The following is a 24,581-nucleotide window of genomic DNA, read 5'->3' as shown; positions in this document are numbered from 1 at the left end:
GACAATACTTAATTTTAGGCATAATCTTCATATGGGAAAGCAAAGACATAAATTAGACGCATGGATATATACAACACAATTGTTTGAGATACATTATGAAAAAAAGAGATATATCAGGAGCATAACCCCCCTTCCCTTTCCACTCCCCCCCCCCACTCCCCTTCCTCCTCCTTTTTTAACCCCCATAAATTTGACTAAAAGGGTTGAAATTGGCACACAAGAGACAAAAGGTTTAACGTTTTATTGTTCCTGTTGTACATAACAGCCAACCAAATTCCACATAACTTGAGGGGGAAAAAAAACAACAACTTAGAAACACTCTAATATTGTGGATAAGGGGGGACTTCCGCGCGGCGGCCATCTATGGACGCTAAACTGTTGGCTGCTCACACCTTCCTGCTGTGTTTACTGAATATCGTAAGATATAGCCATTTTTAGGGCTTCAAATTGTCAGAATCAGGACTATCAAAAGTTCGTCTTTCATTTGATGCCTCCCTTTTTAGGATCGTGTAGCGCTTATGTTTACCGGAGCTATTCCGAGGCTGAGGCCTCCTCAAAACCCCCCAGTGACTTTCCTTAGGGTAACCACTGTCGCGCAGCCCCTATTGTGGGCTGTTCACTACATCAGTACTTAACACTTCCAACATGGAACCATATACCAGTGAGGGCTTTCTTGAGGAGCTACGCTGCATACTCACTGACTACCTCGTGGCATTTGAGGACTCATTGTCAGAAGCACTGGGCACAAATGTGGGCTGCTCTGCTCTGACACAAATCCTACCTAGGCTTGACTCTGCGGTGAACGGGGGAGAGGCTGACACGGAGTCCCGGTGTTCACTCCCCATGCCTCCCAACATTCAGATCAGGCCAGAGTCAGCTATTTTGGACTTTGCAGCAGGGGAGGAGCAATCTACAGACGGGCCAGTGCTGCGGAGTGTTCGTGAAGGCGCTGGAGATACAAGCAGACCCATCCCCATACCGCTTCAGGAGCTTTATGGCCTTAATACCTACAGAGACCACGGATGGAGACCCTGCTCCAGTCACAGACACCTTACCACTGCAAGAATTGCACTCTGTACCCACGCCGATGATCCTACCAAATATCCTACCTGCAGGAGGAACATTAACAACGGACCGGCAGGAAAAGCAGAGGTGGGTGAGACATCCAGTGTGTACACCTGACTTATCCTACGCAGCAGTAATACACTCACGGAATGTGTACTCCTCTTATTCAGGGCTTCAAGTGCATCCTCCTTCTACAGAACTTAGTACACCAAGAGCTGATCAACACGGTGTGGGGTAATTATGCTCTGAGAACCGGGACTGCCTATCATCCAGAATAAAACCACACTGGTCCTAAGGGCAGCTATTATATCTCAGCGAACACTCACATCCACCCTAGAAATGAAGGGGAAATGCTGTTCTCTACTTAATGTGCCCCCAGTACCACGAGGCATTGAGACAGATTAATCGATTTCATGAAGATTGTTTATCTGAATCATAATCGAGATTTGAACATTATTTACCCCACTAATATTCTGTTATAGTTTTGAGGACTGTGAATAAATGTAATCATACTTGGCTAAATATACCCCTATAGTAGAATAGGCTATAATTCATATACCCACTATATGTCAAAGCCCAATTGTTATGTTCATATGTTTACTTTATTTGTTTAGTTATTAAGCTAACTCAATTTAAGGCTAATATTATTTTATTATTTATTATCCCCCTCTATGATGCCTGCACCTAGCAGGCGACATAATGCCAATGATAGTTAAAAATTAAAAGTAAAAATAAGGGCTATATCTACCATTGACATGTTGGCTTAGTAAGCTTCATTTATCTATGATAGTCTGAAATATCATTTATGTTGGCCGCTCCTATCTTGCCTCATAGCGTTTACCCCACTTCCAACTGCTATAGTTCTGAGGACTTTATAGGAGAGATTATAGCCAGATCCCGAAAGAGGTAGATAGAGCTGTTGATCACTGTGGTATCCAAAGAGAGCTGACATATATTTATAATTATAGCTACATACAGGAGCATGGTTTAGAGTAATACCATACTGCCATAGATTAACATATGCACATAGTCCTTTATTGACCCAACCTCCTAGTACTTGAATGTACAGATTTTGAGCTACTGCGGACATGTCTCACTATACACACCTATATACCTACTTATTGGGTAGATAATTTTACTTGCCCTTCATGGTATAACACTTATTCTATAGGAGTCACCCCCACGGTATATAGCGCCCTCTGCAATTTGGTAGTCTTTAAAAATTAACAAAATGGTTCCTTGTAACATTATATAAAATAGTAATAACCAGTTGTTTTTACAAGTTGCTTACATATTTTACCCTAGTAGAAGGTTATCTCATCGCTGTTTTCATTATTCTTATACTCAAGTAAAAACAGAAACTGAGGTTAATCAGTTGAAATCCAAAAGTGGTCTCCTTAGTTGGTACTTATCTCCAATAACTTCTTCATATAGACTGGAGGTCCGAAAGTGACCTCATTTATCATTTCGAAGATATATAGGAAAGTTGGTATACTATCTACATATTATGTTCTTTTCTTTGTACCTTTCTATGGAATGCATATTACCAACCTACAATAATGTATCTTATGTTGTCTGTTTTCCAATATTTTTATTGTGTATGTTTATTATACATTCAATGTATACCCTCTTTTAAACCTCAAATAAAAATTATTTAAAAAAAAAAATATTGTGGATAAAAGTTACATTGGATATTGGACAATATATGTACAATCTATCTTACCAAATATTCTCTTATACAATTATCTTGTATGCTATATTTTGTATTTTGTTAAAATACCAATAAAAACATTTAATTCAAAAAAGAAAAGGGGCAAATAAAATTATGAAAATATATTGCAAAGTTGTTTCATTACACCTAACTGAACATTTTATATAAAATATCAAGGTGTTTACTGTCCCTTTAAAGTCTTTATTATTAGTTAAACATGAAACAAAGTTAAAGGGACACTAAACCCAAATTTTTCTTTCATGATTCAGATAGAGCATGCAATTTAAAGCAACTTTCTAATCTACTCCTATTATCAATTTTTCTTCATTCTCTTGCTATCTTTATTTGAAAAGCAAGAGTGTAAGTTTAGAAGCCGGACCATTTTTGGTTCACAACCTTGATAATTGGTGGCTAAATGCACCCAGCATTAAACAATTGCTGGCTTCTTAGCTTAGATGCCTTTTTTATCAATTAAAGATAGCAAGAGAATGAAGAAAAATTGATAATAGGAGTAAATTAGAAAGTTGCTTAAAATGGCATGCTGTATCTGAATCATGAAAGAAAAAAAAAACTTTGTTTAGTATCCCTTTATTGATGTCTTCTTTCACCATTAGATTTTACTGTGGTTTTTTCTCTCTCTATGTGCTTAGCTTTACTTGATGTATGTTGGTTGGCTAACGCACAAGAAATGTAATCTACTAGTGACATGTTATTTTATGCCACATATATAGAAAGACTTTAAGCAACCTTATTGAGAAAATAAAGATTATTCACCCGTGTGAAATGTGGCCTCTGTCAGTTGACAATACTGAATTATAACAATTCCCTTCATACTTTTGTAAAATAGATGCACTGCATGAGTGATTACAATAATAGGTTAAAAGGATACTAACAGGAAATTCGGACAGTCCGTAAACTTAAAACAAAATATTTATTTGAATAATTAAAATAATGTTACAGGAACAAGCTGGTAAAGATAGAGTAGGTATATCACCTAAACAGGCTTACGCGTTTCGGCGTTTGCCGTAATCATAGCCATAGGTGTAGGGTGTCTCCCCAGCCTTAAATAGCACATGTTAAAATCCCATTGGATATTAGATAATTAGTATAAAGAAAACAGAAACATAATATGCCTACTCTAGAACATGTGACCTGTCATAGTATACATGAATACATTTTACAAAAAGCAAACAAAATTATCTGAACAGAATTAAAATATAGTCTGTTAGTAAGAGAGACAATAAATGCAAAAGAGGAAGAAATATAGTCATACATTGATTGATACAAAATATTATTATAAAATATTATTACAATATATTAGCACTGAATAGTTAGCACATAGTAATACAATAATATCCATTATATACAAAGTACAAAACTCAGTATATATAGGATTGTATAACCAAGAAAGGACAGATCTAGTATGATAATAAAATGCTGTACAAACATCACATAGTGGATTTAGTGAACCTACAGACATAAGTTAGTTACTAACATAAAGAAATGGCACATTCATCATTACACACATATCTAACCTGTAATAGGCCTAACCTAAGTATTAGTATAGGCTACATAGAATGAAAAACCAAACTGCCGCTAATATGAAAATATATGCTAAGCTAATGGAGATTCTAGGATAGAATATGTTGATGTAAGAGTTGTCATAACTAGTGCACAATACTATACTATATATAAAGCATACCAGATAGCCAACAAAATATTATAATATTATTATAATATTAGACACAACTAAGGAACATGGTTATTTTTAATAGTTTTATTTGATAGTTCATGGCAAAGTGGGGAGATGCACTGGATAATAAAGAGAACTGATGTACAACAAAATGTATGTTAAGAACTATTATTCCCAAAAATTAATAAGGTCATATTTAGAGTTTAGACCTTTAGGGATTCTTGTCTCTAACTTAAAAATCCAGTACATCTCCCGCTTTGCCAAAATTTTGTCCCTGTCACCTCCCCTTTTAGGTAGTACTATCTTTTCAATAATGCACCATCTAAGGGAGTTGATGCTTTTGTTGTGTCTGGTAGCAAAATGTTGCACTAACGGTGTTGCTGATTTCCCTAATGAAAGAGTAGAGAGATGTTCTCTAATTCTAGAGTTGGCATCCCTTCCCGTAAGACCTACATACTGTTTATTACATAAAGTGCATTCTAAAAGATAGATAATACACTCAGCTGTACAGTTTAAGCAGGATTTGATATCAAAAGTCTCTCCAGTCACACAGGACCTAAACTTGTTTGTGACCGATACAAATTCGCAAGGCCGGCACTTTTTATGCCCACATCTGAACATCCCCGGATGTTTAAGCCAGGAAGAGTTTGGATTATCAATTTGTTTCAATTGAGTGGGTGCCAGCCTAGTTCCCAGTGTATAGCTTTTACGGTAAGAACATTTCAAACCCTTCTTTGCAGTTTCCTGTAGGGCATCATCTACAGCTAAAACTGCAAAATGTTTTTTAATGATAGCACAAATTTGTGAGTATTGGGAACTATACCCCGTCACAAAATAGACACCATCACTGCCAGTGGGCCTATCATGTGATCTATCATTGGAAATCAAAGTTTGTCTATCAATTACATCCACCTCCCTCCTAGCTCTAAGGATTTCTCTGTTGGTATATTTTCTTTCTTTCAGCCTCCTTTGGAGATCATCAGCTGCCTCCCGATAGTCTTTGGGGTTGCTACAATTCCGCTTAAGTCTTGTGAATTGACCCTTAGCTACAGCATACCTCACATGCTCAGAATGGCTACTTGTGGCATGGAGAAGGGTGTTACCTGATATTGGTTTGCGGTAAACAGAAGAATCAATTCTACCATTCTCATTTCCAATTAGTGTCAAATCTAAAAAATGAATAGACACTGAATTGTATTCAAATGTGAACCGCAAACCTTCACTATTATTATTCAGATACCCTACAAAATCTGCAATCAGATGTTCAGGACCACACCAAATCAAGAGTAGACCATCAATAAAACGTCTGTATGTTTTGATATACAGTCGATAGGGGTTTCCCTCTCCAAAGACGTGCACCATTTCCCACCATCCTAGAACCAAATTGGCATAGGATGGTGCGAATTTGGCACCCATGGCCGTGCCACGTCTTTGGAGAAAGAAATCTCCCTCAAAGCGAAATTGTGAGTTAGCAAAAAGCTGGTCATTTCCAATACAAACTTTTGAAAGTCCTCAGAGTAATTGGTGAAGTGCAAGAGAAAAAATTGTATAGCTTTCAACCCCATACCGTGAGGTATGGAGGAGTACAATGATACTGCATCTATTGTTAGCCAAAAGTTGTCTTTGTCCCATGTAATATGTTGTATTATATTCAAGACATGTTTAGTGTCTCGAATATAAGAATGTAATGAGGTAACCAATGATTGTAGCAGGGCGTCTAACCATTCAGAGGCATGCTCCAAAAGATAGTCTATGCCACTTATTATGGGTCTACCTTGCACATTAGTAAGGGACTTGTGCACTTTTGGTAAGTGATGGAACCATGGGGTTTTCGGATGATCAACTATGATATAATCAACTGTTTGTTGATCCATAAACCCCTCATGCATTCCATCATCCAAAAGGCTTATCAGATCCTGCTTAAACATGAAGGTAGGGTCCACAGACAATTTAGAGTACTCATCTGTATTGTGTAGTTGTCTATAAGCTTCTGAAACGTACATAGTCCTATCTAAAACCACAACTGATCCGCTGGACGGATGACCAATGAGTTGTTTTGTTCTAGTGACACTAACGCTTCCCTTTGAGGGCGCGTTAGGTTGAACTTCCTTTTGGACCGATCATTTTTAATACTATTGCTTAAAGCTACTAGATCCTTTTCTACCCTAGAATGGAAGGTCTCCAGGACAGTTCCCCTAGATTGTACTGGATAAAAAGCTGATTTGCTTTTAAACTTTGGTCCGCTGTTAATGATATTAGAATCAGTTCTAGCCTCAGACTCCAGCATTTGTAATGCGACCATGTCACAAGACTCAGAAAAATCAAATGTATGATTGATGGCCCGTATTGGATGAGTCTGTAGGCTAGGTCCATTCTGTACATCATTAGAATCATGAAAGTGTTTTCTTAAAGTAAGATTTCTTACTAGTCGGTTTACATCAATTAGAGTTAGAAAAACATTGAAGTCAGATGTTGGCGAGAAGCCTAATCCCAAACCTAGTACATATTCTTGATCATTACTTAATTTAGTACTAGATAAATTAATCACATTATTTGTAACTTTTACTTGTACTTGCTTTGGGGACGATTTCCCCTTAGCTGATATCTCTCCTGGTTTGGAGGTTTGGATTGCTGTGTACCTTCCCCTGTTTTTGAATGTGCCTGGGGAAAAACCCGTTCAATTTCTAATGATGTAGTGTCAGAGTGTAGTGTAGAAATAGACGAATCATGATGTATAGTGCTAGGATCTTTAGATCCCCCTGGCATCTCTTTTGGGCGATTATCCATAACAGATTCAGGAGTTGTAACCCCTGTCAAATTGCCATTGTTAACAGTGTTAGAAGTATTATCAATGCTAACTGCTGACATAGATGTACTAACTAAGGCTGTATTTTCATCAGAGGAATAGTCGGTTCCTGAATCTGAAAAAGTAACAGATTTACTACCTCTTCTGTTCTTATTGCCCTTTTTATTTTTATTATTTTTAGACCTGGGTTGATTGCGTCTATATTCATTTCTGACTTTCCTGTTCCAAATATAAACAGAACCTGAGTCATAATCTGCCTTGTCCCTCATAAATTTTAGATGTTTGTTTTCCATGATCTGCGACCTTCCTTGTGCCACAGTCTGCTGTAGAATCTTATCATATTTAACAAAATTAGGTTCAAAACATCTCTTATTTAACTCTACTTGCAATTCATTAATCTCATTCCTAACCTTATTCAAATCATGTGACCTATATTTAACTAACATAAGCATTAACCTGGAGGAGCACTCAGAGAGGATATCGTTCCATGTATTAATAAAGTCTTTGTCATTTAAGTCAATTTCAAAAGTGGGGAATTTGTAAACACGTAACCCCCTAGGAATCATTTTGGCTTTCATGTAGCTGTCAAAAGTCCAGACATCCCACTGTGCTTTTAGTTCCTTTAGTAGTAAGGTCTCCATTTGGTCTGTCCGTTGCCTTGCTGCACTGATTACCTTGGCAACTTGAAAAGTTTTCTACTTGCTGTATCGTGTGGGACTGTGGACGGATATCCAATCCTGTCACGGAAGCGGTGACACACCTTCATCCCACGTACCCGTATTGGACAACGGTATCCTGATTCGTCATCACTGACGTCACCTCTTTCTTCTTCCTTGCGAACAGAGGAAAATCGCACGGTTTGACAAGTGGTGTTTGAACCTGTCGATGGCCACGCTGGGAAAGCGTTGGAGCGGTCACACGTTTGTGGAATTGTGACAGTCTCTTAAGCCGACGGTTCCCCCTGAAGTAACCGCAACGACCTCGGATATAGGGGGCCAGCCTGGATTGGTCTTGGAGAGGTGAGGAATCAGCTTTATACTACTATTTTGAACTGTGTTCATTATCGTTGCACGCACCGGGACTATTGCTATTTACGATACTAAGACTTTTCTTTACATAACGCCTACATTGACTTGTGTCATTTTGAAGATTGGCCTACATTGTTTATTAGATAGGTCAGATAGATATGCCCCATACTTCTCTTTCTTTATTAAAAGGATACTAAACCCAATTTTTTTCTATCATGATTCAGATAGAGCATGCAATTTTAAGCAACTTTCTAATTTACTCCTATTCATTTTTATTTGTTTTATTTGCTATCTTTATTTAAAAAGCAGAAATGTAAAGCTTAGGAGCCGACCCATTTTAGGTTCAGAACCCTGGATAGCTTTTGCTTTATTGGTGACTACATTCAGCCATCCAATAAGCAAGCGTAACCCAGGTTCTGAACCAAAAATGGGCTGGCTCCTAAGCTTTACATTCCTGCTTTATAAATAAAGAGAGCAAAGAAAAAATAATAATAGGTGCAATTAGAAAGTTGCTTAAAATTGCATGCTCTATCTGAATCGGTAAAGAAAAAATTGGGATTTAGTATTGTGACGACCAGGGTTCACCAGCCCTGCACCAGTCACTTGTTTGGCACAGAAAGGGTTAAACCTTTCTACTTTAACCAATCTGTCACAGTCTAGCCACTCCAGGCAAGTCTGTGACTTAGTTCAGTGGGTGCAAGGGTTAACAACACTCTCTAGTCTGTTAGAAAAAAAAGCCCAAAACTCCCCTTTAATGCCACCCACACTAAACTATCTCTAAGCTGCCACCACTTAAGAATTATTATATGGGAAATCTTAAGGAAAACCCAGACTAACAAACTAAATCCCAGGATACAATTTAGCAAAACAATAATCTAAAAACATAGTATTAATACTACCATTCTCTTTCAGTAACGTGGTACAAATATTAGACAAAGGCAAAAACGTAATAAATAAATTAGTTATGAGCAAAAATCAAGTCACTGTCCATTATTAATAAAAATATGTTAACAAATAGAATTATACACAAGCAAATAGTTTTTAAAATAAAAAGGAGAAATAAAAGACCTAATACTTTACTAGCTTAGGTGTCTGCGCCAGGGAGATTGGCAAGAAAAGATGGTCACTCACTCTGGTATACAGCCTCCCATGTAGAATGAACAACTTGTATTGTTAGACACAAAATTGTATAACTTTTTCTCATATCAAATTGCTTGACCCAACCTTCTTACAGAGGGCCCTTAGAAATATCCACTCCTCTTTTTTTACGACATGTTATAAAGCTCAGAATCTATGGTAGAAATTATATAACATCTTTATAACTTCTGATATGTATATCTATTTCATATACACAGATAGACAATCCCTTAGTGATGGTGTGAGGAGTATTTTGATACCAAACACCATATATTTTGCATTCTTTATGGTTCTGAGGCACTATGACATATAAAAGTATATTTATTTGCAAGGCTGGTTGTCCTGTCAATGAACTCTGTTTAGTGCCTGGATAGAGGCACCGTGTTGCATCATTCTCTGTGCTGAAAGGTGGCGGCAATAAAACTGACCATAGGCAATACAGTTCTCTCTTGTGCATCTTACAAACTATTTATGAGGGCTCTGGCTTATCTAAGGGAAAAAACAGCAACACATTTCTTCTGAAAAAAACAACAAATGTTTTTAGCACACAAGCTAAAGCAAATTAATCCATTATCATCTAAATCATGAGGTATTCATGACAAGTATACCTTTAAGTATTATGTAATGCAGACTGTGTTACCATATCTAGGAAACTGTCTGCCCTAGAACATAATAATAATGTTGAGCAGCATTCAGTCTTTGTGTGCACTGCTGCATCCTTCTCTTGCTGCAGGTGCCAATCTCAAAGCTCTGTGGCTGTCAGAGAGAGCTTTATCATTGTTTTAGCCCTCATACAGGCCTGTGTAATTGTATGTGTTTGAGCATATCACGCCAGTGGTCTTATTGTTCTTCAAAATAGGTTTTGGTGGCAGTGGCCTAATCCTTTGAAGAAATTTAGATGAGACAGGTGGTCGCTGGTGCTAGAAGAATCGCACATTCATTGTGGATTGACTTTCAGTACCATCAAGTTATAGGATTTGGTTGTTACCTGAAACAGATGGTTTCTTGTGAAGATTTGACAAACATCAAATAAAAAAAAAGGATACAATATATATTGAGGTACAACATTGAGGGGCTAAAAGAGGGTATTGGGTAACAGAATAGACTTACAGCTTAAATGCCATGTGCCTGTGGCAGCAATGGAATAGGATAAACAGTTGCTGGTGCAATGATAAATTACCGGAAGCGAGATGCATTCCACTGGCTGCAATCACTGACGGACAGTTTGTCTACTTGGGACTCTTGTCCGTCCAGTCATTCATAAATGGAGCCATTAGCCTAAACTAGTTGCACGTCCTACAACCTGAGCAGTAGCCTTGGCAAGTTTGCTGCAAATCCCCTTGATATGGGTCATTATTCTATGGCAGTGCTTGCCCTTAGAGTCATAATTAAATTAAAAATAATGAAGGCAGACCAGCACTTTTATTTTGCAGTCAGGATTTATACTTAAAGGGACAGTTCACCCAAAATGTTTCTCCCCTTTAAATTGTTCCCAATGATTCATTTTACCAGCTGGAGTGCTTTAAATTGTTTAAAAGTAGCTCCTTTACCCCTATTTTGGCATTTGAAATAGCTGATTTAGCCTGTGGAATAGCCACTTATACTGAAAGTTTCTATACTGGAGTTTATTCTATTGAATAGCCTAAGTAAACTCAACCAGCAGAGGAAATTACACTCTCAGTGGGGGGGGGGGGGGGGCATGATAGTTAAGTAATAAAATGATAATTTTCCATTGTTCTCTCTAAGGGCTAGATTTATCAACGCTGAGGCGTACAGGGGCTGTACACCTCAGCTCGCCTGTTGCGGGGCGAAATTACCTGCAGGTAATTAACATTGCACACAAGCGCAATTTTGCGCTCGCGTGCAATCCCGCCCCCTGCCCGCGCACAGCCAATCACGCGCGGGCAGGAGCTGTCAATCTCCTCGGTCGGAATCGACCGAGGAGATTGAATTTCGCCACAATAGAGGTGGCGTAGATGTTAGGGAAGCAGCGGTCTGGTGACCGCTGCTTGATAATTCACGGCAAGCAAGTTCTTGAGAGAACTTGCTGCCGTAGGGGCTTAATAAATCTAGCCCTAAGTATTGAGCTTTGGTTTTCTAGACAAATATAAGATAAGGAAGCAAGTGTGTGCACATACAAGTGATAACATAATAAGATATGATATTACCTGAAGCTCAACCCATTGTAATAGGCTGTGGTTTAAAAGCACAAAACCAGCTACTTCATATACACAAATAAACCTGAAAATACTCTGTAGCTGGTATAACAAGTCATTGAAAATACATTCATATAAAAACAATTTTACAGTGCACTGTCCCTTTGAATGATATCTTGCTTTATCCTGCATCTTTATAGAGCCCATTGGATCACCAAATTGGCAGCATGGATATTTCCGATAAAGGAGCATACATGTCTTTCATTTCCTCTCTGGTTTATTTTGTGTTTGGTTGTTTAGGCTTGTATTTTCATGTCCGATCATTATAATATATTTACTATTTAAAACATGTGCATGAAATCTGATGTTTTAGAGAAGCTGTAGTCTACATTATTTTTATATTTCATTATTTAAATACCAGGCTGGTGGTAGCATCTATATTTTGTATGGTTTGCATATATTAAAATACATATTTAAAGAAAAAATAAACTATATAGTACTTATTCATTCATCTTCCTTCACTGGGCATAAAACTCTTTAGAATGAATGAAGACAAACAAAAGGGAATGTAATTATATGAATGCAGCAGGAATAGGGACTTTTTTGTACTCTACTGGTGTTACAGAAAAAAAACAAAATTGTAATACTGAATTACAGGTGCTGTGAGAATATTTGGTCACATTTTTATAATTATTCTTTGCTTGATAAGTGTCACTCATGCCATCATTATGCACAACAAATGGTACATTATACTTTATCAATCCATTAATTGTATTGAGTTAATTGTATACAAAAAAATGTTGCAGGAACACCCTTTCAAATGGATTGGATTCTCTCCCACCTCACACACACACTACCTACTTGGTGGTTGATTTATGCTGCAGGCTCTTGTTTACATAACTTTTCTAAAGCTAATACAGACACGCTGAACATTTTAGTATAGGTAATGATATTAAAGGGACATTAAACATTAAATAAATCATTTGTTTGAATGAAGTCTTCAGAGGAAAGATTAGTACATCTATGTTTAAATCTTGAAAAAATAAGGGTAAAGTTAATGTCCATAAAGCAATGGGAGCTGCCATATTGTAACTTAGGTTACCTTTTCTGCTGAGGCCAATTAGGAATGGTTATAAATGGCTTACTGGAGTGTGCAACCAATGACTGTGTCATCTACACTTCCAGGTTTAACGATTTGGAAAGCCCACAAAAATTAAAATAAACTACTGGAAAGCATAACAAAATAAATAATAAAAGTATATTGCAAAGTTTTTAACTACGTGTAATTAAATAATTTATATTAATATGTTGAGGTGTTTAATGTTCCTTTTTAACAGTGAAAAATTAATATTTTAAACGTCAAACAATGCTAAAAGAGCTATTTGTACACAATTTAATACACTTCAGCAGGTAAAATAGATGCTTGGGAACACAAAAAAGGGGGAAACAATTTACAGTAATAAGTTCTGTAATAAAGTAATCCATTCATATGTTCCCTTGCAGCTGAAGAAGCAACTAGGTGACTGTGACTCCATCACTCAGGAGATTGTGGGTAGTGCCCATATAGAGAATTACGCACTGAAGATGTTTCTATATGCAGACAATGAGGATAGAGCTGGAAGGTTCCACAAGTAAGTATTACTCAATTAACTGCTTCAAATCAGTTAGCTTTTACAATAAGAGTGAAGGTTGAACTACAATAAATTATACAGTTCATTAATATAATGACATATATTCTGATAATTGAAAGAGAATGTATTCATATGTGATTGGTTACATGAATATTTTCTATGTGAATGTGTATAATACATATATAAATGTAAATATATATATAATTTCTCTTGTAAGGTGTATCCAGTCCACGGATCATCCATTACTTGTGGGATATTCTCCTTCCCAACAGGAAGTTGCAAGAGGATCACCCACAGCAGAGCTGCTATATAGCTCCTCCCCTAACTGCCATATCCAGTCATTCTCTTGCAACTCTCAACAAGCATGGAGGTAGTAAGAGGAAAGTGGTGAAATGTAGCTGTTATCTTGCTTCAATCAAAAGTTTGTTATTTTTAAATGGTACCGGAGTTGTACTATTTTGTCCCAGGCAGAAAAATAGAAGAATCTGCCTGTGATTTCTATGATCTTAGCAGGTTGTAACTAAGATCCATGACTGAAGAGAGAGGTAACTTCAGCGGGGGAATGGCGTGCAGGTTATCCTGCTATGAGATATGTGCAGTTAAGATTTTTTCTAGAAGATGTGAATGCTAGAAAATGCTGCTGTTACCAAATTTATGTAAGGTAAGCCTGAATACAGTGATTTAATAGCGACTGGTATCATGCTTACTTTCTGAGGTAATACTCTTTTATATTTACAATATAAAACGTTTGCTGGCATGTTTAAACGTTTTTATATATACTTTGGTGATAAAACTTTATTGAGGCCTAGTTTTTTCCACATGGCTGGCTTAAATTTGCCTAGAAGCAGTTTCCTAAAGCTTTCCACTGTGTTACTATGAGTGGGAGGGGCCTAATTTAGTGCTTTTTTGCGCAGTAACATTTACAGATTGAGACATCCAGCTTCCTCCAGGAGTCCCCTGAATGCTATAGGACATCTCTAAAGGGCTCTTAGGGTTTCCAAAATCGTTTGTTGGGGAAGGTAGGCCCACAGCAAGGCTGTGGCAGTTTGGTGTGTGTTCAAAAACGTCCTCTCAGCGTGCAGTGAATGTCAGAGGGATGTGAGGAGAGTATTGCCTATTTGAATTCAATGATCTCCTTCTACGGGGTCTATTTCATAGGTTCTCTGTTATCGGTCGTAGAGATTCATCTCTTACCTCCCTTTTCAGATCGACGATATACTCTTATATATACCATTACCTCTACTGATTCTCGTTTCAGTACTGGTTTGGCTTTCTTCTATGTGTAGATGAGTGTCCTGGGGTAAGTAAGTCTTATTTTCTGTGACACTCTAAGCTATGGTTGGGCACTTTTATATAAAGTTCTAAATATATGTATTCAAACATTTATTTGCCTTGACTCAGGATGTTCAACGTTCCTTATTTCAGACAGTCAGTTTCATATTTGGGATAATGCATATGAATTAATCATTTTTTTCTTACCTTAAAATTGACTTTTTTCCCTGTGGGCTGTTAGGCTCGCGGGGGCTGAAAATGCTTCATTTTATTGCGTCATTCTTGGCGCGGACTTTTTTGGCGCAAAATTTTTTTTCTATTTCCGGCGTCATACGTGTCGCCGGAAGTTGCGTCATTTTTTGACGTTTTTTTTGCGCCAAAAGTGTCGGCGTTCCGGATGTGGCGTCATTTTTGGCGCCAAAAGCATTTAGGCGCCAAATAATGTGGGCGTCTTTTTTGGCGCTAAAAAATATGGGCGTCATTTTTGTCTCCACATTATTTATTGCTTCTGGTTGCTAGAAGCTTGTTCACTGGCATTTTTTCCCATTCCTGAAACTGTCATTTAAGGAATTTGATCAATTTTGCTTTATATGTTGTTTTTTCTATTACATATTGCAAGATGTCCCAGTTTGAACCTGAGTCAGAAGATACTATTGGAAAATCGCTGCCTGGTGCTGGATCTACCAAAGTTAAGTGTATCTGCTGTAAACTTGTGGTATCTGTTCCTCCAGCTGTTGTTTGTAATGAATGTCATGACAAACTTGTTAATGCAGATAATATTTCCTTTAGTAATGTTACATTACCTGTTGCTGTTCCATCAACATCTAATACTAGTGTTCCTGTTAACATAAGAGATTTTGTGTCTACATCCATTAAGAAGGCTATGTCTGTTATTCCTCCTTCTAGTAAACGTAAAAGGTCTTTTAAAACTTCTCATTTTTCAGATGAATTTTTAAATGAACATCATCATTCTGATTCTGACAGAGATTCCTCTGGTTCAGAGGATTCTGTCTCGGAGGTTGATGCTGATAAATCTTCATATTTATTCAAAATGGAATTTATTCGTTCTTTACTTAAAGAAGTCTTAATTGCATTAGAAATAGAGGATTCTGGTCCTCTTGATACTAAATCTAAACGTTTAAATAAGGTTTTTAAATCTCCTGTAGTTATTCCAGAAGTTTTTCCTGTCCCTGATGCTATTTCTGAAGTAATCTCCAGGGAATGGAATAATTTGGGTAATTCATTTACTCCTTCTAAACGTTTTAAGCAATTATATCCTGTGCCATCTGACAGATTAGAGTTTTGGGACAAAATCCCTAAAGTTGATGGGGCTATCTCTACTCTTGCTAAACGTACTACTATTCCTACGGCAGATAGTACTTCCTTTAAGGATCCTTTAGATAGGAAAATTGAATCCTTTCTAAGAAAAGCTTACTTATGTTCAGGTAATCTTCTTAGACCTGCTATATCTTTAGCAGATGTTGCTGCAGCTTCAACTTTTTGGTTAGAAGCTTTAGCGCAACAAGTAACAGATCATAATTCTCATAGCATTGTTAATCTTCTTCAACATGCTAATAACTTTATTTGTGATGCCATCTTTGATATCATTAGAGTTGATGTTAGGTATATGTCTCTAGCTATTTTAGCTAGAAGAGCTTTATGGCTTAAAACTTGGAATGCTGATATGTCTTCCAAGTCAACTTTGCTTTCGCTTTCTTTCCAGGGTAATAAATTATTTGGTTCTCAGTTGGATTCTATTATCTCAACTGTTACTGGAGGGAAAGGAACTTTTTTACCACAGGATAAAAAATCTAAAGGTAAATTTAGGTCTAATAATCGTTTTCGTTCCTTTCGTCACAATAAGGAACAAAAGCCTGATCCTTCACTCACAGGAGCGGTATCAGTCTGGAAACCATCTCCAGTCTGGAATAAATCCAAGCCTTTTAGAAAACCAAAGCCAGCTCCCAAGTCCACATGAAGGTGCGGCCCTCATTCCAGCCCAGCTGGTAGGGGGCAGATTACGATTTTTCAAAGAAATTTGGATCAATTCAATTCACAATCTTTGGATTCAGAACATTGTTTCAGAAGGGTACAGAATTGGCTTCAAGATAAGGCCTCCTGCAAAGGGATTTTTTCTTTCCCGTGTCCCAGTAAATCCAGCGAAGGCTCAAGCATTTCTGAAATGTGTTTCAGATCTAGAGTTGGTTGGAGTAATTATGCCAGTTCCAGTTCTGGAACAGGGACTGGGGTTTTATTCAAATCTCTTCATTGTACCAAAGAAGGAGAATTCCTTCAGACCAGTTCTGGATCTAAAAATATTGAATCGTTATGTAAGGATGCCAACATTCAAAATGGTAACTATAAGGACTATTCTGCCTTTTGTTCAGCAAGGGCATTATATGTCCACAATAGATTTACAGGATGCATATCTGCATATTCCGATTCATCCAGATCACTATCAGTTTCTGAGATTCTCTTTCCTAGACAAGCATTACCAATTTGTGGCTCTGCCGTTTGGCCTAGCAACAGCTCCAAGGATTTTTTCAAAGGTTCTCGGTGCCCTTCTGTCTGTAATCAGAGAACAGGGTATTGTGGTATTTCCTTATTTGGACGATATCTTGGTACTTGCTCAGTCTTCACATTTAGCAGAATCTCATACGAATCGACTCGTATTGTTTCTTCGAGATCATGGTTGGAGGATCAATTTGCCGAAAAGTTCATTGATTCCTCAGACAAGGGTAACCTTTTTAGGTTTCCAGATAGATTCAGTATCCATGACTCTGTCTCTGACAGACAAGAGACGTCTAAAATTGGTTTCAGCTTGTCGAAACCTTCAGTCACAATCATTCCCTTTGGTAGCCTTATGCATGGAAATTCTAGGTCTTATGACTGCTGCATCGGACGCGATCCCCTTTGCTCGTTTTCACATGCGACCTCTTCAGCTCTGTATGCTGAACCAGTGGTGCAGGGATTACACAAAGATATATCAATTGATATCTTTAAAACCGTTTGTACGACACTCTCTGACGTGGTGGACAGATCACCATCGTTTAGTTCAGGGGGCTTCTTTTGTTCTTCCAACCTGGACTGTGATTTCAACAGATGCAAGTCTGACAGGTTGGGGAGCTGTTTGGGGGTCTCTGACAGCACAAGGGGTTTGGGAATCTCAGGAGGTGAGATTACCAATCAATATTTTGGAACTCCGTGCAATTTTCAGAGCTCTTCAGTCATGGCCTCTTCTAAAGAGAGAATCGTTCATTTGTTTTCAGACAGACAATGTCACAACTGTGGCATATATCAATCATCAAGGAGGGACTCGCAGTCCTCTGGCTATGAAAGAAGTATCTCGAATTCTGGTTTGGGCGGAATCCAGCTCCTGTCTAATTTCTGCGGTTCATATCCCAGGTGTAGACAATTGGGAAGCGAATTATCTCAGTCGCCAAACGTTACATTCGGGCAAATGGTCTCTTCACCCAGAGGTATTTCTTCAGATTGTTCAAATGTGGGGACTTCCAGAAATAGATCTGATGGCTTCTCATCTAAACAAGAAACTTCCCAGGTATCTGTCCAGATCCAGGGATCCTCAGGCGGAAGCAGTGGATGCATTGTCACTTCCTTGGAAGTATCGTCCTGCCTATATCTTTCCGCCTCTAGTTCTTCTTCCAAGAGTAATCTCCAAGATTCTGAAGGAATGCTCGTTTGTTCTGCTGGTGGCTCCAGCATGGCCTCACAGGTTTTGGCATGCAGATCTTGTCCGGATGGCCTCTTGCCAACCGTGGACTCTTCCGTTAAGACCAGACCTTCTATCACAAGGTCCTTTTTTCCATCAGGATCTCAAATCCTTAAATTTGAAGGTATGGAGATTGAACGCTTGATTCTTAGTCAAAGAGGTTTCTCTGACTCTGTGATTAATACTATGTTACAGGCTCGTAAATCTGTATCTAGAAAGATATATTATCGAGTCTGGAAGACTTACATTTCTTGGTGTCTTTCTCATAATTTTTCCTGGCATTCTTTTAGAATTCCGAGAATTTTACAGTTTCTTCAGGATGGTTTGGATAAAGGTTTGTCTGCAAGTTCCTTGAAAGGACAAATCTCTGCTCTTTCTGTTCTTTTTCACAGAAAGATTACTAATCTTCCTGATATTCATTGTTTTGTACAAGCTTTGGTTCGTATAAAACCTGTAATTAAGTCAATTTCTCCTCCTTGGAGTTTGAATTTGGTTCTGGGGGCTCTTCAAGCTCCTCCGTTTGAACCTATGCATTCACTGGACATTAAATTACTTTCTTGGAAAGTTTTGTTTCTTTTGGCCATCTCTTCTGCTAGAAGAGTTTCTGAATTATCTGCTCTTTCTTGTGAGTCTTCTTTTCTGATTTTTCATCAGGATAAGGCGGTGTTGCGAACTTCATTTAAATTTTTACCTAAGGTTGTGAATTCTAACAACATTAGTAGAGAAATTGTGGTTCCTTCATTGTGTCCTAATCCTAAGAATTCTAAGGAGAGATCATTGCATTCTTTGGATGTAGTTAGAGCTTTGAAATATTATGTTGAAGCTACTAAGAATTTCCGAAAGACTTCTAGTCTATTTGTTATCTTTTCCGGTTCTAGGAAAGGTCAGAAGGCTTCTGCCATTTCTTTGGCATCTTGGTTGAAATCTTTAATTCATCATGCTTATGTCGAGTCGGGTAAAACTCCGCCTCAAAGGATTACAGCTCATTCTACTAGGTCAGTTTCTACTTCCTGGGCGTTTAGGAATGAAGCTTCAGTTGATCAGATTTGCAAAGCAGCAACTTGGTCTTCTTTGCATACTTTTACTAAATTCTACCATTTTGATGTGTTTTCTTCTTCTGAAGCAGTTTTTGGTAGAAAAGTACTTCAGGCAGCTGTTTCAGTTTGATTCTTCTGCTTATAATTTCAGTTTTTTTCATTATAAGATTTAAACTTTATTTTGGGTGTGGATTATTTTCAGCGGAATTGGCTGTCTTTATTTTATCCCTCCCTCTCTAGTGACTCTTGTGTGGAAGATCCACATCTTGGGTAGTCATTATCCCATACGTCACTAGCTCATGGACTCTTGCTAATTACATGAAAGAAAACATAATTTATGTAAGAACTTACCTGATAAATTCATTTCTTTCATATTAGCAAGAGTCCATGAGGCCCACCCTTTTTTGTGGTGGTTTTGATTTTTTTGTATAAAGCACAATTATTCCAATTCCTTATTTTTTATGCTTTCGCACTTTTTTCTTATCACCCCACTTCTTGGCTATTCGTTAAACTGATTTGTGGGTGTGGTGAGGGGTGTATTTATAGGCATTTTGAGGTTTGGGAAACTTTGCCCCTCCTGGTAGGAATGTATATCCCATACGTCACTAGCTCATGGACTCTTGCTAATTTGAAAGAAATGAATTTATCAGGTAAGTTCTTACATAAATTATGTTTTCTTATATTTGCTTGTTAACTTGATTTAAAGTGTTTTCCAAGCTTGCAAGTCTCATTGCTAGTCTGTACAAACATGTCTGACATAGAGGAAACTCCTTGTTCATTATGTTTAAAAGCCATTGTGGAACCCCCTCATAGAATGTGTACCAAATGTACTGATTTCACTTTAAGAAATAAAGATCATATTCTGTCTTTAAAAAATTTATCACCAGAGGAATCTGACGAGGGGATAAGTCCGCTCAAGGGACTCACGCTCAAATGGCGCCAAGTACATCTAGGGCGCCCATAGCGTTTACTTTACAAGACATGGCGGCAGTCATGGATAATACACTGTCAGCGGTATTAGCCAGACTACCTGACTTTAGAGGAAAGCGAGATAGCTCTGGAGTTAGACGAAATACAGAGCATACTGACGCTTTAAGAGCTATGTCTGATACTGCCTCACAATATGCAGAAGCTGAAGATGGAGAGCTTCTTTCTGTGGGTGATGTTTCTGACTCAAGGAAGATGATGCAACGTGATTCTGATATCTCTACATTTAAATTTAAGCTTGAACACCTCTGCGTGTTACTCAGGGAGGTTTTAGCTGCTCTGAATGACTGATACAATTGCAGTGCCAGAGAAATTGTGTAGACTGGATAAATACTATGCAGTGCCGGTGTGCACTGATGTTTTTCCAATACCTAAAAGGTTTACAGAAATTATTACTAAGGAATGGGATAGACCAGGTGTGCCGTTCTCTCCCCTTCCTATTTTTAGAAAAATGTTTCCAATAGACGCCACCACACAGGACTTATGGCAGACAGTTCCTAAGGTGGAGGGAGCAGTTTCTACTCTAGCAAAGCGTACTACTATCCCTGTCGAGGACAGTTGTGCTTTCTTAGATCCAATGCATAAAAAGTTAGAGGGTTACCTTAAGAAAATGTTTATTCAACAAGGTTTTATCCTACAGCCCCTTGCATGCATTGCTCCTGTCACTGCTGCTGCGGCGTTCCGGTTTGAGTCTCTGGAAGAGGCTTTACAGGTAGCGACTCCATTGGATGACATACTTGACAAGCTTAGAGCACTTAAGCTAGCCAATTATTTTGTTTCTGATGCCATTGTTCATTTGACTAAACTAACGTCTAAGAATTCTCCAGGCGCGCAGAGCGCTATGGCTTAAATCATGGTAAGCTGACGTTACTTCAAAGTCTAAGCTGCTTAACATTCCCTTCAAGGGGCAGACCCTATTCGGGCCTGGTTTGAAGGAGATTATTGCTGATATCACTGGAGGAAAAGGTCATGCCCTTCCTCAGGATAGGTCCAAATCAAGGGCCAAACAGTCTAATTTTCGTGCCTTTCGAAAATTCAAGGCAAGTGCGGCATCAACTTCCTCTAATGCAAAACAAGAGGGAACTTTTGCTCAGTCCAAGATGGTCTGGAGACCTAACCAGACCTGGAACAAGGGTAAGCAGGCCAAAAAGCCTGCTGCTGCCTCTAAGACAGCATGAAGGAACGGCCCCCTATCCGGTAACGGATCTAGTAGGGGGCAGACTTTCGCTCTTCGCCCAGGCGTGGGCAAGAGATGTCCAGGATCCCTGGGCGTGGAAATTATATCCCAGGGATATCTTCTGGACTTCAAGGCTTCCCCTCCAAAAGGGAGATTTCACCTTTCTCAATTATCTGCAAACCAGATAAAGAGAGAGGCATTCTTACACTGTGTTCAAGACCTCCTAGTTATTGGAGTGATCCATCCAGTTCCAAAGGAGGAACAGGGGCAGGGATTTTACTCAAATCTGTTTGTGGTCCCCAAAAAAGAGGGAACCTTCAGACCAATTTTGGATTTAAAGATCTTAAACAAATTCCTCAGAGTTCCATCATTCAAGATGGAGACTATTCGTACCATCCTATTTATGATCCAGGAGGGTCAATACATGACTACAGTGGATTTAAAGGATGCTTATCTTCACGTTCCGATACACAAAGATCATCATCGGTTTCTCAGGTTTGCCTTCCTAGACAGGCATTACCAGTTTGTAGCTCTTCCCTTTGGGTTAGCTACAGCCCCAATAATTTTTTACGAAGGTTCTGGGGTTGCTTCTGGCGGTCCTAAGGCCGCGTGGCATAGCAGTGGCCCCTTATTTAGACGACATCCTGATTCAGGCGTCAAACTTCCAAGTTGCCAAGTCTCATACGGACATAGTGTTGGCATTTCTGAGGTCGCATGGGTGGAAGGTGAACGAGGAAAAGTGTTCTCTATCCCCCCTCACAAGAGTTTCCTTCCTAGGGATAGATTCTGTAGAAATGAAAATTTACTTGACGGAGTCCAGGTTATCAAAACTTCTGAATTCCTGCCGTGTTATTTATTCCATTCCTCGCCCTTCGGTGGCTCAGTGCATGGAAGTAATCGGCTTAATGGTAGCGGCAATGCACATAGTGCCGTTTGCACGCCTACATCTCAGACCGCTGCAACTATGCATGGTCAGTCAGTGGAATGGGGATTACACAGATTTGTCTCCTCTACTAAATCTGGATCAAGAGACCAGGGATTCTCTTCTCTGGTGGCTATCTCGGGTCCATCTGTCCAAAGGTATGACCTTTTGCAGGCCAGATTGGACAATTGTAATGACAGATGCCAGCCTTCTAGGTTGGGGTGCAGTCTGGAACTCCCTGAAGGCTCAGGGATCGTGGACTCAGGAGGAGACACTCCTTCCAATAAACATTCTGTAACTAAGAGCGATATTCAATGCTCTTTAGGCTTGGCCTCAGCTAGCGACACTGAGGTTCATCAGATTTCAGTCGGACAACATCAAGACTGTGGCTTACATCAACCATCAAGGGGGAACAAGGAGTTCCCTAGCGATGTTAGAAGTCTCAAAGATAATTCGCTGGGCAGAGATTCACTCTTGCCACCTATCAGCTATCCATATCCCAGGTGTAGAAAACTGGGAGGCGGATTTTCTAAGTCGACAGACTTTTCATCTGGGGGAGTGGGAACTCCATCCGGAGGTGTTTGCACAATTGGTTCATCGTTGGAGCAAACCAGAACTGGATCTCATGGCGTCTCGGGATCCCAAGGCAACGCTGATAGATGCTCTAGTAGCGCCTTGGTCCTTCAACCTGGCTTATGTGTTTCCACCGTTTCCTCTGCTCCCTCGTCTGATTGCCAAAATCAAGCAGGAGAGAGCATCAGTGATCTTGATAGCGCCTGTGTGGCCACGCAGGACTTGGTATGCAGATCTGGTGGACATGTCATCCTTTCCACCATGGACTCTGCCGCTGAGACAGGACCTTCTACTTCAAGGTCCTTTCAACCATCCAAATCTAATTTCTCTGAGGCTGACTGCCTGGAGATTGAACGCTTGATTTTATCAAAGCATGGTTTCTCTGAGTCAGTCATTGATACCTTAATTCAGGCACGAAAGCCTGTCACCAGGAAAATCTATCATAAAATATGGCGTAAATATCTTTATTGGTGTGAATCCAAGGGCTACTCATGGAGTAAGGTCAGGATTCCCAGGATATTATCTTTTCTCCAAGAAGGATTGGAGAAAGGATTGTCAGCTAGTTCCTTAAAGGGACAGATTTCTGCACTATCTATTCTTTTGCACAAGTGTCTGGCGGATGTCCCAGACGTTCAGGCATTTTGTCAGGCTTTAGTAAGAATCAAGCCTGTGTTTAAACCTGTTGCTCCACCTTGGAGCTTAAATTTGGTTCTTAAAGTTCTTCAGGGGGTTCCGTTTGAACCTCTTCATTCCATAGATACCAAACTTTTATCTTGGAAAGTTCTTTTTTTGGTAGCTATTTCCTCGGCTCGTAGAGTTTCCGAGTTATCTGCCTTACAATGTGATTCTCCTTATCTGATCTTCCATGCAGATAAGGTAGTTCTGTGTACTAAACCTGGGTTTTTACCTAAGGTGGTATCTAATAAGAATATCAATCAAGAGATTGTTGTTCCGTCTTTGTGTCCTAATCCTTCTTCAAAGAAGGAACGTCTATTACACAATCTGGACGTGGTTCGTGCTTTAAAGTTTTACTTACAAGCTACTAAAGATTTTCGTCAAACATCGGCTTTGTTTGTTGTCTACTCTGGACAGAGGAGAGGTCAAAAGGCTTCGGCAACCTCTCTTTCTTTTTGGCTAAAAAGCATAATCCGCTTAGCCTATGAGACTGCTGGCCAGCAGCCTCCAGAAAGTATTACAGCTCATTCTACTAGAGCTATGGCTTCCACATGGGCCTTTAAAAATGAGGCTTCTGTTGAACAGATTTGCAAGGCGGCGACTTGGTCTTCGCTTCATACTTTTTCAAAATTCTACAAATTTGATACTTTTGCTTCTTCGGAGGCTATTTTTGGGAGAAAGGTTTTACAGGCAGTGGTACCTTCCGTTTAAGTACCTGCCTTGTCCCTCCCTTCATCCGTGTACTTTAGCTTTGGTATTGGTATCCCACAAGTAATGGATGAAGAGAAATAAATTTATCAGGTAAGCATAAATTATGTTTTCTCTTGTAAGGTGTATCCAGTCCACGGCCCACCCTGTCATTTTCAGGCAGGTATTTTTTAATTTTAAACTACAGTCACCACTGCACCCTATGGTTTCTCCTTTCTCTGCTTGTTTTCGGTCAAATGACTGGATATGGCAGTTAGGGGAGGAGCTATATAG

General features: G+C 39.0%; 1 protein-coding gene across 1 annotated transcript in view; it reads left to right on the top strand.

Annotated features, from left to right (window-relative positions):
* Positions 1–24,581, top strand: part of VTA1 (vesicle trafficking 1) — a 725,433-nt gene that overhangs the window by 382,802 nt on the left and 318,050 nt on the right. Inside the window, exon 3 of the mRNA XM_053711824.1 lies at positions 13,100–13,227. Within this exon, the coding sequence (XP_053567799.1) occupies positions 13,100–13,227 (128 nt within the window). The remainder of the gene's footprint in view (positions 1–13,099; positions 13,228–24,581) is intronic.

Source organism: Bombina bombina, chromosome 4 (assembly GCF_027579735.1).
Source record: "Bombina bombina isolate aBomBom1 chromosome 4, aBomBom1.pri, whole genome shotgun sequence".
Taxonomy (NCBI): domain Eukaryota; kingdom Metazoa; phylum Chordata; class Amphibia; order Anura; family Bombinatoridae; genus Bombina; species Bombina bombina.
Note: the sequence above shows the minus strand (reverse complement) of the source record. Positions and strands in the feature narration are given on the sequence as shown.